Below are 14957 nucleotides of genomic sequence, written 5' to 3'. Positions count from 1 at the left end.
CTGGATATTACCACAAAGCCATCGCTGACTGACAACTTTGGATGGAGTAGAGGGGAAGACGCGACAGCAAAATACTGCTCGATGCCCAGGGAGGAAGCACAGCGGGCTTGTGATTGATGGGTCTGACCCGGGTAGATACAGAAACGGTCGCTTCCTGGAGAGACAGGGAGTCAGCAGAGCGCCTGCCCCTCTGCCCAATGCATCTAATAGTTGTCAGGATGAGAGGCATCTTGCTAAGCTCCCTCTGTCCGTTCTATCATTCATGTCAAAACAGTCTCCATATTCAGTAGATGAAATTGGCTCTTACGTGATGGGAATATTGAGGCGCAGCTACACAGCATCCACCAGGTTTGTAGCATTAGGGCATGTAAACACTCCTTCCTTTCAGTCCTGTTAATGACTCTAACAACATCTTTCTTGTTCTTGGGTGTAATTGCATACACAAAAAGTGACATTTTAGTGAGGTGTTTTGCTATAGTCCCTAATAGTGTGCCCTTTTAATTCATTAAGACCCACTGATTGAATGGTGTGTTCAAGTATTATACATTGGTGGTAGTGTTCAGAGGGTAGTTTCATCATTTTCATTTTTTTCCTAAATATGAGATGTATGAAATAAACAATATAAATGCCTAATTGTCATTTCGAATACATTTATAATCACTGATATTAAAAACAAAACCGACAAATTCCTAAATCAACAGACGCTCCTCTTGAGGGGTGTGACGAAGGACGTGCTGACGTCACTCGTTCGACGATTGCGGAAGTAATCCACTAACACTACGGAGCACTCGAGAGCATAACTCAAAACCAAAACAGTGACATTCGTGTCGTATTAACTCTGAAAGGAATCTGAAATTAATAAGTATACCTCATTTCACGTGTTCGGTCAGCTTTATTGTGATCGTGTCGTGGCTGTGAGGTGATTTAAAGGATATTAAACAAATTGTAGACTGAAATGGAGGTAAGTGAATGACCAGGATAGAATTTGCTTGACTGACATTCAGAGCAAGGAGTTAAATAATATTTAACAATACAATAAACGTGAAGTGGGATAACTTAGTCTATCTGTGCTATTATCTTTGGGGTTACTCATGTTAGAAACCGAATTTATATAATAATTTGCCGAGATAGTCAGTAATATCAATTGCGATAACACCATGTACAAAAATAAAAACATTTTTGGTTTAAAAAATATTTCTACACACACTTTTACACCTGATTGCGTATTTATACATGATGGCAAGTAGTCGGTCTTGCTTGATGGAATCGTTTGCAAAACCTTTGGAAAAAAAACTTTTCAAAAGCTACTGTGTCAGTACTTTATTCGCGAGGTTTTGCTTTAAGATGTCATTTTCTGTCATGTTTGTAAATGTAACTATACATTATGAATATTGCACTGTAGCTTACTTTGAAGAAATCAGAAACGAAATCCGAGTTCCTGTCAGAAAAGTCATTATTCAACTAGATATGATGACGAGTATAAGTTTGTATGTTACAAATCTACTCTGACAAGTACAATTTATCCCAAAACATACAGAAGTAAATGTAAAAGAGTTAATGTAGCATGTTTTACCCACTTCTGAAACAGAACTGAAAATATATTTTAAGGGAACTCAAGTTAAACATTACATTTTCATAAGGAAGCGCTGCAGTTGTTTGTGCTGGTACTTTCTGAAACTCTACTCTAAAGGAAACCAAAAACGAAAATACACATGCATATCACTGTGACATCGCTTTTTCACAGGACCCTGGAGGCACAGTAGCTGAATCTGTGGCTTCACCGCCAGCTAGTGCACTCAAGTCAAAGGTTATTGTGCATTTAAACTGTGTAAAGACACAAATACATTTCACATGTTTTTGTTAATGTGTGCAGACAATGATTGATACACTGATTTTGTTAAACAGTCTTCTTATTTCTTCTTGCCTACCATTTAGCTGGACACATTGTCCAAAGATGATCTTATTAAATTTACCAAAAAGCAGATGGCTGCTTTACAAAAGATGAAGAGCAGATGTGGAGGTGACCATATGCTTATTATCCAGCTACAGCTAATGAGTCTCTAGCAGTGTTTAACCTAATATGCATTTTCAGATTTGGAGAAAGAAGTTGAAGGTCTCAAAGAACATTCCAAACACATTACCAACATTTCAGATGACGCCGCATTAATACAGGTTTCATATCAGAATGTCAATATTGTATATCTTCCCATAGTAGATATTTTATGAATCTTTTATTGTTCATGAATTGTGTAACAGGAGCTGACCGAGCGGATGGATGCATTATTACTGGAGAAGGCAGAAACCCAGCAAAGCCTTGTGTTGTCCCGTAAAGAATTGGAGCACACCAAGCAACTTGCCAAGGTCATCTGAAATGCCTATTTATTAAAATTGGAGTTTTAGGAAGACATGATCTGAATCTGATGTATTCATTGTTCCGTGTAGAACTGAATCCAACACTTGTTCTTTGCAGGATGATGTCACAGAACTTGGACAAGCCATTGAAGACCACAAACGAACCATTGACCTTCTAAAGTCCACCATTGAGGAATCCAACAGTAAACACCAAGATGAGGTCGCATATTTCCAGAAATTGCTCAAAGAGCGAGAAGACCGCGACAGGGAGGTAGACAGCGAAAGAGAGAAACAGAACCTAACTGAGGAACCCAGTGGGAAATGTCATGCAGAAGAGGACAAATGCTCCCTGGAAGTTCATCTTAAGACTCTTCAAGCAGAACTGGAAGAAATCCAAGAAAAAAATGCCAAAGAGATGGCTGAGCTACAAGAAAGTCACCAAAATGTGCTGACGGAAGCCCAGCAGGAGATAGAGAACCTGAAAGAGGAGTTGACTCAGAGGAGTCTGCAGCACGAGGAAGAGCTGAGGGCTTTGGAGGAGGACTGCGAGATTGAGAGGGAGCGTCTTCTATTGCTACAGGAAGAGCTGACTGAACAGCTGGCACTCAAAGGTACAACAAAGTTTCAAATGAACTTCTTATTTGTAATTTGTTTTTTGTTTGAGCACATTTTTGTATGAGAAACTAATGTTTACAAGTCATTTATCCAGATAGCTACCTCCAGGATGTCCAAGAGGAAGACGAAGAACCCGGTCGCAGTTCGGGGATCGCCAAGATGCTGGCGCTGTCGGCACGCAGTCAAGCTGACTCCAGCCATGTTGACGGCGACGTGACCCAAGATGGAAGACTGAAAGCGGCCCTGGAGGACCTTCAAGCTCACAACACAATGTTGCAAGATGAGCTCACCCTGCTCAGTAATGTGAAAAGCGAGCTGGAGGCAGAGCTGGAGCGAGTCAAAGATGAGTTCCAAATGGAGCGGGAGGAGATGGACTTCAAAATTACCGAGCTGCTGATGAATCGAGAGAGTGAGCCAACAACGACAACCCTAAATGTCATGAATGTCGAGTTGGAGACAAATGCGTCAGGTGATTCCAAGGAGCCGGTCCAAGACCAAAACTCAATGGAACAAGATGAGCAAGAGAAGCTCAGGGCCCAATGTGACGCCTTGACCCGAGAGAGGAACTCTGCTCTGGCTGATTTCAACCACATAAAGGACATACTGCAAAACCTGGAAACAGAACTAGGTCAGAAAACAAACGATTTTGTTCTCCAGTACAACGCCATGAAGGAACAAGGTGCTCACCTCCAATACCAGACTGAGCAACTCGGCCAAGAGAAGGAAGAATTGTCAGTAAAAGTCCTAGAGATTACAGAGGAGAGAAATATTCTGGTGCAGACCGTGGAAGACCTTAAACTCCAACTTGAGAGTCACAATGCTGATGAGCAAAAGCTCCAGATAGACTTAGTGCAGGAGCTCAATGAGTCTGTGGAGATGCTAACCAGACAGAATGAGGAGATCCTCTCTCAGCTGCAAATAAAAGAAAACATGACCGAAGACCTAAATGAGATAATGAACACGCTGACTGAAGAGCGAGACAGAACGCAATCCCTGCTGCTACTCCGAGAAGAAGCCATACAGGATCTTAAAAATGAAAAGGACAAAGACATTGAGAGCCTGCTGGAGGAGAAGCAGGCAGCGCAACTCCTGAAAGATGAGACAGAAAGGGAGTTGAAAATGTTGAAAATGGAGAAGGTGAATGAAATGCAGCTTTTAAAGGAAGAGAGGGACAAGATGGAGGCAAGTCTGAAAGAGGAAGTGAGCAGATTGCAGGAGGCTATATCCTCTTCAGAGATGACTCTTAAAGACATCTCGTCAGAAAATGCCTGCCTCCACCAAAAACTGGAAGGGACTTTAAGTACACTTTCCCAAACCCAGAATGAGCAAGAACTTATGAACTCCAAGTTAGTTACATTAGAAGCTCAACTTGAGCAGCAGTCTTCCCAGAAAAGTCACCTTGAAGCAACTAGAAATTCTCTGGCAGAAGAAGCAGCACTTGAGGCTCAGCTTGAAGCCCTAAAAAACACAAAGGAAGAAATTGCAGAGCTCCAAATGCGCTTAGAAGAGCTAGAAAAAGAGAGAAACCTGTTGAGGAGCAGTCTTGAAGAGGCTCGAGAAGAAAGACGTTCCGAAGTCACGCTAAACGATCTGCAGGCTCTGCATCTGGAGAGGGACACGCTGAGAGCCGACCTGGAGGAGACGACGAGAGATGCTGAAGGGCTGCTGAAGGATCTACACGATATGAAGTCACTCAATGAGAAAATGCATGCTGAGAATCAAACGTTACAAGAACAAATAAATCTCATGTCCCAAGCGAAGGAAGAAAAGGTTCAAATCGACGTTGACGTTATGGAGAGAGAACGGACAGAATTGAAAGAACAACTGGTGGACAAGGACTCCGAAATATCACAGTTGAGAGCCGAGTTGGCCGCTCTGCAGGTCAGTGAATATTCTCATGTTCTCAATTTAACGACGGTCGGACAAATGTTTATTTTCGTCTTCTTTTTGTACCCTGTTACTCTTTCAGGATTCGGCCGTCAAATCGGCTGCAGAAGAAAACAAATCCACGGATTTTACACAGAAAATAGGTATGGTCCTCCCTTTGAAGCTAACACATTTTTTAGAAGCCTTGGTCTTCGTTTAGTCCCCAAACAAATCATCTCTTGTTTACCATACTCATCTTCCAGCTGCAAAATTTACGAGGTTGTGTTTTTCATGTTAAAAACAAAACGACAAATAGTAAGGGATCCGCAGAAGTAGTGAGTTAATTATTTATGTTACAATATGAAATGTTCTATTATTATGTTACATATTTTATTCATTGAGTCATTTAGCTAGTTAATTATTTGTTTCTAGTCATCTCACGAGCGGTAATACAAAATGGAAATTACCCATTTTTCAATTGTGACTACCGTTTTTTCCCATGTATAATGCGCAAAATTTAACTAATTTATTGTCCTAAAATCTGGGGTGCGCATTATACACGGGTAAAATTATTATTATTTTTTATTTTTTTTTAATCCGGATATCATACGGAGGCCGCCATTACAGATGCGCTTTCTTCTCTGCTGTTCACTTCAAACACGCTCCATACGAACACAATGCTCTCGTATCAGACGCTTGCTCGATCACCTGCTCGTTTGCTGTCACAATGTACCCTACACAAATCCGAAACATTTCTTCGCTATTGAGTTTGCTAGCGCATGCGCAGTGATACTGACCGGCAGAATAACATCCGGTTGTTCCCAAAGATGATCTTTTTTCCGAAATAATTTTACGTTTACGGACTTAAGTAGGAGTCAAAATTTGGGTGCGTATTATACATGGGTACAGGCTTTTTTCCAGCATCAACATGCCATTTTTAGGGTGCGTATTATACATGGGGGCGCATTATACATGGAAAAAAACGGTAATCAAAATGATATTCAATAGGGGGTGAATGGGAATTTAGTGACTTCCTTTGATTTGTGGAGCATTATTGCTAGACTTTTGAGAATTCTTCTTTTAGCTGCATTGGAGAAGCACAACAAAGCGAAGGAGGAGATGACGAGCAAACTCAAGGCAGTGGCTGTCAAAGCAAGGAAGGAGCTGGACACCACAAAAAAAGAGGTATGGGGAATTTATGACTTGAAGAAATTCACTTAAACTCAATTAAAAATGACAATGCCAAGATTTTTGAAGAGAAAACAAATCATGGAGTTGCACAATTTTCTTTTGCAGGTTGCAACCCTCAAAGAGGAAATAGCATCTCTAATGGCAGAGCGAGAGAAAATGAACATTTCAATGAAGGACATCATCCATGGTGCTGAAGGCTACAAGGTATTGTCTTAAATTGCACCAAACCTGCCAGCTCCTTTCAGTATAAACAAAATCACCGAGTCGCATCTAATGACCGCCGAGTCCCCGACTCAAATGTAAATGCAGGTCATAACTGAGATGCTGTGTGCGTACGTAGAACCTGCAGATCGATTACGACAAGCAGACGGAGCAACTCGATAAAGAGAGAGAGAAGGTCCAGGCAGCAGAGAAACAGATCACCGACCTGGGCAAACACCTCAACAGTGCTGTCACACAGGTAACACAAATACATGGTGAAGCACCAGCATACACGTTACAAAGCGCTCACACTAGCTGCTAACTCGTTTCTCCCGCTAACACGCCTCCAATACCGCTCACATATGTCACCTTCCTATTTACAGCCGCCGACACTTTGCCCAGTTATGCTTGGCAGTGCGGCACTCACAAATGGCCCATCAGATTGGAATGGGTGAGCCCGGGAGGAATTTAGTTTATATAGACTGAGCGCTCCTCTCGCCCAAACTCATAACTGTCTCTTTGCAGTGAGAAGCACAGGCAGGTAAATGGAGCACAGAAAAGCTTCCATCTGCCGTGTAGCGTCTTTTTCGAAGGACGTGGTTGCTTTCTTTTGCGTGTGCTCATCGGTCTCAGAGGGAAAAAGGCAGACGGGAAGCCAGTCAGGGAATCCAGAATACATCTGGACATCTCTGTTTACGAACCGTAATGTCAATGTTTGGCTGACAGATGATGAGGAGAAGGCGCTTGCTGGTTCAGTGTTCCTTGCAGTGGGAGCCCGTAGAGTCTGCTGCTGTCAGATTTGCACCAATGATTTTCAAATGTTGTTGTGCAGACGTAGAATATATACGCTCATTAGCATTTTTCCAGCTGAACCATTCAAGTTGTTGTTGTTTCTCAGCGTTAAGCGTCTTAGTGGATTTCAGAAGACATATTGACAGAAATGGGCACATCTAGCTTGTGACTGTTTGCAAGAAGACCAAAGATAACCTCTGATAATCATAACAAGGCAATATGTTTGGATTTACAGGTCAACCTGATTCGTAGCGAGAAGGAGGACCTTCTGGCTGCTTTGGAGACGTCCAGGAGCACAGTCAAGCAGATTGAAGCTCAGATCCAAGAGCTGCAAAAGCACTCAGCCACTCTAGAGCGAGATCTCATGGCAGAGAAGGCAATGAGAGAACAAAAGAGCAAGGTAGAAGTTATGTCTGTGGTTTGTGGTTCTAATAAACTGCCATTAGAAAATCTTTTACAGTGAACCATTTGGTGGTATTTGGTGTCAAGGAAATAGGTAGAAGTGAGTTGAGAAGTTTCATTTTGGTATCAGTAGTGCTTTACCACCATCTTGTGGCCACTAAAGGCAATGACAAGCGATTTTAGTCAGCCTAATTTTTCTTCATTTTAAATCTATCATTTTTTTTACATGCATAGAATAACCACATACACCTACTAAAGTTGATTAAAATAAATGTACGTTTAAACCTTTGGCATGAATTTCAGGAGCTGTCAAGAGCCACGAAGGATGTGGATGAGCTGAAAGCTCAGCTCAGCAAACAACAGCAGCAGTGCCAGCACGCCGCCCAGGAACTGGAGCAGCTACGCAAGGTCTAACAATTCACTAAGACACACAGCTTTTTAGACTGCCCCTGTCTCAGAGGAGTTCTTCAGTCAAGTGCCATGGCCGGTGATGGCCGGCCCGCAGCTACAGCAGTAACTCTCCAGAGAGAGAAAGAGGACAAATGTTAGCCCACAGCAAAGGAAAGCGCTGCTGTTTTTCCATTAGCTGAGACGTTGACAGGATGGACGTTTACACGAAGGCTGCCGGCAGGCTCCACTTTTCACAGTCCACATTCTTAGTGCTGTCAGGATTTTTGATCTCGAAACTGACTGCACCGCACCATCTGTGTCAAATAAGCACCACAAATAGAAACCATTTCATGATGATAATTTCCATCTCTGCTTCTGTTGTCTGACTAGGAGGCGCAGCAGAACTCTCTGTTAGACATGGAGATGGCCGACTACGAACGTCTGGTCAAAGAACTCAACGCCAAACTCTCTGAAAACGATGAAGCATCTGAGGAGTTCAAAGCTCAAATAATCAAACTGAGCGAGAAGGAGGAAATGCTGAAACAAGAAATTGGCATGTTTTATGGCCTTTGTGTCATTTCAGTCATATTGAGATCATTCCTGTTCTTCACTAATGTGTTTTTTACAACAGTACATGTTTTAGTTTATCTTTTTTGCTTCTGTGTTATTTTTGTGCCCAGAAACTTTAAAATCCCAGCTGGAGCAAGGGGAAGAGAAAACCTCCAAAATCAAACAGTTGCTGGTGAAATCTAAAAAAGAGCTGGCCGATGCCAAGAAGCAGGTCTGTTCGACTGCCATCTTTATGCGCTGAAGAATGGTTATGATGTATAACCTTGGGCGGCAAAGTCCTTGTTATTGGGAAGATTGAGTGGGAATGTGCTATCACAAATAATGACATTTTTCCACCAACAGGAAAACTCACTTGCACTGTTGCAAGCCTCATTAAGAGGAGAACTAGAGGCTAACCAGCAACAGTTAGAAAGCACCAAAGTAAGACATCTATAATATCACCATTTTGGCATTTTAGCTCCAAATGTAACATTTATAAAGTCATATGTTTGTTTTCATGTAAGATTGAGGTGTGTGACCTCACCGCTGAGCAGCATCACCTGCAGGACCAGCTCAGGTCTGCTTTGGAGCAACAACAAAGGACCAGCAGTTCCCTGCAGCAGCAAATCAACAGTCTGCAGCAGGAGAGAGACATTGCTAAGGTACAAAACACATTCACAAAATCTATTTGACACCTTAGCGTTCAGTGGATTTTCACTGGAAGCCCATCTTCAATTACTTGAGATCAACTCACTGGTTTTCCCCTGCATTGCTTCGGGGGGTAATTTAATCTCTTCACTACTTCCCTGCAGACGAACGTAAGAAAGAAATGTTTTGACGACAGCTCACTGTTGCAATTTTTTTTGGGATACTTTACGATTTTATTATAAAACTGTAAGCCATTCATTCCTATCACCAATATTTAAAGATCTTGATGATGCCCCCCCCCCCCCACCCCACTCAAACAAATTCACATCCCAACAAAAAAATACTATGTTAGCCAAGATGTTCTTGTGAAAGCAAACAATTGTCTTATTGACCACATATTTGTTGTCTCTAGGCTGAACTTGTGGCAACCACTGAGGACTTTGAGAGTTATAAGGTTCGGGTACACAATGTACTAAAACAGCAAAAGAGCAAGCTCAGTGGGCAGGGGGAAAGTGACGCCAGCAGGCTAGAAAGGTAAGAAAGAAAAAAAAGACCACAACAATAACATGGTCGACTACAAGAACATCCGTGTGGTTTGACATCTATGTGAGAAGTGCTTCCAAAATAACTCATTTGATGACTGACGTGAATGTGTTGCGTGTCTGTCAGAGAGCAGTTGTTGACTCAGGTGGACCAGCTGAGATCCAGACTGGAAGAGAGTCAGCAGAGTCTCCAAAGCAGCACAGTAGAGCTGCAGCAGCTCCAGACTGAGCACGACACGCTTTTAGAGCGCCATAATAAAATCCTGCAGGAAAATGTTAGCAAGGAGGCTGACCTCCGAGAGAGGTGAGCCCCTTTTGCAGTTTGCCGCTGTCGTGAGTTAACATGATCTCACATGGAATGCTGCTCCTTTCTTATTTTCTTCTGTTGAATGCTCCCTCTGAATACTAAAGCCTGCGTTCATCTTCCCATTCCCTCTCCTACTCCAGACTGCTGTCGGTGCAGTCCGAGAACGTTGATCTGCGGTCAGAGTTGGCTCAGGCTCAAGCTGACTCATCTTCCCAGATAGAGGCCCAGCGACAGACGCACAGGGAGCAGCTGAGGAAGCTACAGGACGAGCACCGTGCCACAGTCGAGACGCTGCAGGGTCAGCTGACCCGCGTCGAGGAGCAGCTCTTCAACCTACAGAGTCAGAATAGTGAGTATATGAAAGAAGTTTGAAGCTGATCTCAGCTTAGATGACTTAGAAAACATGATAATGAAAGTAGTGCTAAAAAAAAAAAAAAAAACATGCGAGACAACATCACCAAAACAGAACCATCTGCTGGTCCCAAAGAAATCATCAAGGGTTTGAAGTTTTCTCTCTTATTAATTCCATGAGAGAAATGATGCAAGAGAGAAGTACGGATGGCAGGTCGTTGGCGTGTTTATCGGTTGGAAGCGCATTCATCACTTCCCACACAGCTGCCACATAGAGTCAAAACAGCAACACACACACACACACACGAGCGAGCAGAGAGGGCTTGAAAAACGTCAGGTGTCGGTGACTGCTCTGCAACGATCCCGCCTCTCAGTGTGGCGAGCGGCCCGCCGTGACATCTGGACGGACGCATCATTAGTGGCTCGCGCATGCATGCCAGGCTGTGAAGATAGGCTCAATGTTAGTCCAAACCAAAGTCGTATTTCAGTCTGCCACCACTAATTGATAACAGCTTGATGCCTTTTACTGGTAAACACTGTCTGCATGACAAAATTCTAAAGTCATGAATAAGCTGTTCAAGTTTAATTTTGTACATGTCCCGCTCGTCTTTTTTTTTTTAATACTGCATAATTGATTTTTATTTAGTGTACCAGCCACAATGTGAAAATGTGGTTTTCAATCAATATTTTCAGAGGTGTTATTACAAATCCTCCCGTGATTGCGAAGCCTACTTAGTAAATGCTTTTAGACTTCTCTGAACACACTTTTTTGCGTAGGGCAGAGGTGGAGAGGTTGACTGAGCTCGTCATCCAGCTTCATTTATCACAATCGTCTCTGTTGTCCACCAACGTCTTTTCTCCCCTATCGGGTGTCAGTGTGGACTAGCTGAATTTGTATCTGCTGCCCCTTATGTTTTATTGAAATAAAACAAAAAAGTAGAAATTCGACATAGAATTGGTAAAAACAAAACATCAGGATGGCAGGATAAGGTTTTACAGTTGAATTCTATTTTACCTACTGTATATTCAAAATGCATACCATGGCCGCTCTTCAGACACCGTATTGGTCCAGTCCAGCCGGAAGTCCCTTGATGCTCAGCGCAGAACTACAGACCAGAATCAGGCAGGGCTGGGACCAGTTTCCACGAGTGACCTCCAGTCTATGGCCAGGGAGGAGTGTGAAGGCATGGAGACCACCGAGAATGAAAGCACCTCCCCTGCATCTCTGGAGCACCTTCTCATGTCACCGGACCCCAAGCAAGGTGGGTTCAAAGCAGGATTTGCAGTCATGACACTTTGTAACTGCGTTGTTAACTTTCACAGCAGAAAATGACAGCCAGATAAATAAAAAAATCAAATGCTATTACTGCAGCCTCATCTGGTGATTAAATTAATCTTTTGGTTTATTATTATTCACTTTTAAATTAACATGACTTGAGTTTGGTCTCCAGAGCCCTTCGTGTGGACTGTCGAGCCCACCAAAGACGAGCTGAGTCACAAGCTGAGCACGGCCACACGCAGTCTGGAGCACATGAACAGCCTCTTGCATGAAACTGAGGCTACCAACGCTGTTCTCATGGAGCAGATCAACGTAAGTGAGCTAACACTTTTGCAGTGCAGCATGTTTACACGTGTTCAAGAGTCAAATCCACAATATTTCATGGTGACATGGGTAAGTTTAACACTTAGTTTTGCTGGCATACTTTGAAGCAGTTGTCACTGTTGCTTTATTATTTTCCATATCACACCAGACAGTCGTCATTCATCTGCCGATTCCCATTCACATATTACATTCACTTACTCTTTGTGGTAGTAAGAGAACTCAAACATAAAAGTGCTCACGCGTTTCATTTAAACCACAATTAATATTGTGTTCACAGTTGGCTTTTAATGTTCCTCATTCTTAAAGTTGACATCTTTCCAGAATGTAACAATTTAACAATATCATTAGGCTTGTATGTAAAGACATCAATGCCAATGATTAACTTGTTCCGATTTAGAGAAAACACATCATTCAAATACATTTTTACAGATAAAGGGCTCCTCTTTGGCAAATGTCTCACCAGTTGAGTAGATAAATCCCATCCACTAATTGAGGCGATACAGTGAATTGTTTATAGAGGACGGTATGCACCAACTGTTACATCAAAAAGTTTAACATTGTTCATCCTGCCCTCTTTGTCCAGCAGAAAGTAGAACTTGTGTCCCTTGATTTTGAGGGGGATGAATGAGGGGGACTCCTGTCTGTGGGCATGACAGGCAACCTGGGACAACGGGATCGTTATTTTCCGGCCGTGGCCCATTCCCAGAGGTGACTGTGTCATAACTGACACCATCTTTCCACCTTGGTGCAAAACCACCTGACTGACAGAGCGCCGACAAAATAGAATTCCCAGTCCCACTATGCCCGCTCCTATTGTCACACATCCTAGCGTGAAGCTGTACCTCCAGGTGCTGGATCCAAGGTTCATTTCAAAACTCCATATCCCACCCAAAGCGGTGCTGGAGGGAATCTTTCTTTTCTCCTTCTCCCGAGCGTTCCCAGTATCTCTGAGGCCAGTGTAGGCGAAGTGAGCCAGGTACGCCCAGAAGGCAAACTGCCCCCCGCAGAAGACAGCGAGGAGGCGGAAGAAGCCCGTTCTGTCGTGTTGGAACAGGGCGACATCTCTGGAGGGCTGGGTGGATGTGCAAAGGTCACGGTGTGCGAAAACATGTCGCCTCAGTCCGCCAAAACACACGTTCGTAAGATGGATAGACACGCCGCTCACTGGAAGCTTTGACTGGAGTTTTTGCAGGATGGTGATCGCTCGGAGCGGAGATAATGCGCCACAAATTCTAAGTAAACTCATTTTGAATGATAACAGAAGTTTTTGGTATAGGATGTGTGAATAAAATTGCTAATAATCTGAATAGATCGTGGAATCAGAATAATACACCTCGGTTTACCAAACGAATTTTAGCAAACTTGATTCCTCCTAAACATAGGGCGCAGCCATTTTAGTTATGACGTCATCTGGTGGAACTACGGCTTGCGCCGTTGACCAAAACTACAAGTTTGGGTTTTATTTAATTATCTTGTTGCTGTCTTGTAATTTTACAGCTGCTGAAGAGTGAAGTACGTCGGTTGGAGCGTAACCAGGAACGGGAGAAGAGTGTAGCCAACCTGGAGTATCTAAAGAACGTTTTGCTGCAGTTCATCTTCCTGCGGTCAGGCAGCGAGAGGCAGGCTCTGCTTCCTGTCATTCACACCATGTTACAGCTCAGCCCAGATGAGAAAAGCAAACTGGCTGCCATTGCACAAGGTAGATGAGAACTACACAGTGTTTATGTTCTCTTGACAATTGTAGGAAATTACAGTATACAGAGGTTCTATTGTGTGCTCTCTGCTGTGTGGTGTGCAGGCGAGGAGGAGGCGTCGGGGACTCGAGGCTCAGGCTGGGGATCTTATCTCCACAGTTGGTCTGGAATCAGATAGACCAACATCAGAGGTCTGGAAACGTGGACGTATGACTTTGAAGTAACATTTCTTTCATCAGACTTAATGGTCTAACAAATTGCAAGTTGATAATACAGTGTGTTTCTTATACTGTGACAATAATACAGATTATATGGTGCAGTATTCATTCATTCCTAATGCCGCTGAACTTTTCCAGGAGGTGAAGCTCCCAAGGCATTATAAAAAAGCTGAACTTGGATAGTAATTAGGCAATTTTTTTTGCAACCCTTAGCTTGAGATTTTGTTTTTAAGTTTTTTTGTTTTTTTTTAACTCTGGTAATTCAATCATCAATGGGCCAATTCATTCATCATTCCCATTATAATCTGTGTATTTGGACCACCCCATTATACCCTATAAAATTATAATTTTTCATCCACTTTACATTTCTTTCATTTCATATATGTCTTATGAGTGTTCTACATTTGGTGTTTTAGTGGTCGTAATCAAGATTAGATTTTGAGTCTTTAAATCAACTCGGAATGAACCGCCCCTTGACCAATATGGCTGACAGAAAGTGTTTGATTAGTGATTGTGAAGGTGTTACTTTTGCCTTGAATTCTGCTAATGAACATCAAAGTTTGTCCTATTAAGATGTGATTTATTGTTTCCTGTTTTTTGGCCTCTTATTTATTTGGATGTTGCGTTTTATTGTGTCAATCGTCATCAACAATTTAATCAAATTTATACAAAACGGGCTTATCGGAATCACTTTATTTCTCATCTCATTGGCAGCTCATTGTGATTCCTTCCGTATAAATGAATGTAATTTTTTATTGAGAGTATTTATTGTTTATATGGTTAGCATCATCCGAACCTTGCCAGTTCAAGTAATTATAAATGAGAGTGTATAGAAGGGATTCAGCACTGCAGGTTGGTCAATTTAGTGTAAATTCTGCTTGCCTCTGTGCTTTGAATAGTAAATACCATAAATTTAACTTCTGTAACTGTAATATGGATGCAATAAACATTCAACTTTGAGCTTCTATTCAATTGTTCACTCATCCGTCTTTAAATAACATTTATTAAAAACATATTTGTGCAACAGCATGAAGGTAAAAATGAACTGCCATGACTGCCACTTTGACCATTTACATCCAGATGTTCCTCGCAGTATGCCTGGGTTAGCACCATGAAGTTTCAATTTTGATGTTAAAGCAGAGTTCTTCTGTTTCCAGGAATAACTGTTGCTGTCAGAATATCCATTCCGCCCAGGAGGCGGGGTTCTAAGGATTTCCTTTTAAGGGAATAAATGTG

At 42.4% G+C, this 14957-nt stretch overlaps 2 protein-coding genes across 2 annotated transcripts; one reads left to right on the top strand and one right to left on the bottom strand.

The window, feature by feature from the left end:
• Positions 1-758: 758 nt before the first annotated feature.
• Positions 759-13682, top strand: LOC119115174 (GRIP and coiled-coil domain-containing protein 2). Its single transcript, XM_037239450.1, has 24 exons — positions 759-961; positions 1745-1807; positions 1936-2020; positions 2093-2172; positions 2257-2361; positions 2471-2963; positions 3062-4848; positions 4937-4997; positions 5918-6018; positions 6130-6228; positions 6365-6484; positions 7253-7417; positions 7723-7827; positions 8200-8362; positions 8490-8590; positions 8722-8799; positions 8883-9020; positions 9419-9540; positions 9676-9852; positions 9996-10204; positions 11262-11468; positions 11658-11797; positions 13307-13508; positions 13608-13682. The coding sequence occupies exons 1-24, from the start codon at positions 956-958 to the stop codon at positions 13679-13681; spliced, it is 4881 nt and encodes a 1626-aa protein (XP_037095345.1). The 5' UTR covers positions 759-955; the 3' UTR covers position 13682.
• Positions 12060-13208, bottom strand: tmem223 (transmembrane protein 223). The gene has a single exon (XM_037239451.1). It carries the CDS (start codon positions 13053-13055, stop codon positions 12321-12323), a length of 735 nt encoding a protein of 244 aa, XP_037095346.1. The 5' UTR covers positions 13056-13208; the 3' UTR covers positions 12060-12320.
• Positions 13683-14957: the final 1275 nt, after the last annotated feature.

Source organism: Syngnathus acus, chromosome 21 (genome assembly GCF_901709675.1).
Source record: "Syngnathus acus chromosome 21, fSynAcu1.2, whole genome shotgun sequence".
NCBI lineage: Eukaryota > Metazoa > Chordata > Actinopteri > Syngnathiformes > Syngnathidae > Syngnathus > Syngnathus acus.
This window is presented reverse-complemented; position numbering and strand designations above follow the sequence as displayed.

Excerpts from the sequence above, each read along its gene's own strand:
- LOC119115174 (XM_037239450.1), top strand. Across the intron at positions 2,362-2,470 it reads ACACCAAGCAACTTGCCAAG|GATGATGTCACAGAACTTGG; the intron begins GTCATCTGAAAT and ends TGTTCTTTGCAG. Across the intron at positions 7,828-8,199 it reads AACTGGAGCAGCTACGCAAG|GAGGCGCAGCAGAACTCTCT; the intron begins GTCTAACAATTC and ends TTGTCTGACTAG.
- tmem223 (XM_037239451.1), bottom strand. The coding sequence starts at position 13,055 with ATGAGTTTACTTAGAATTTGTGGCGCATTATCTCCGCTCCGAGCGATC.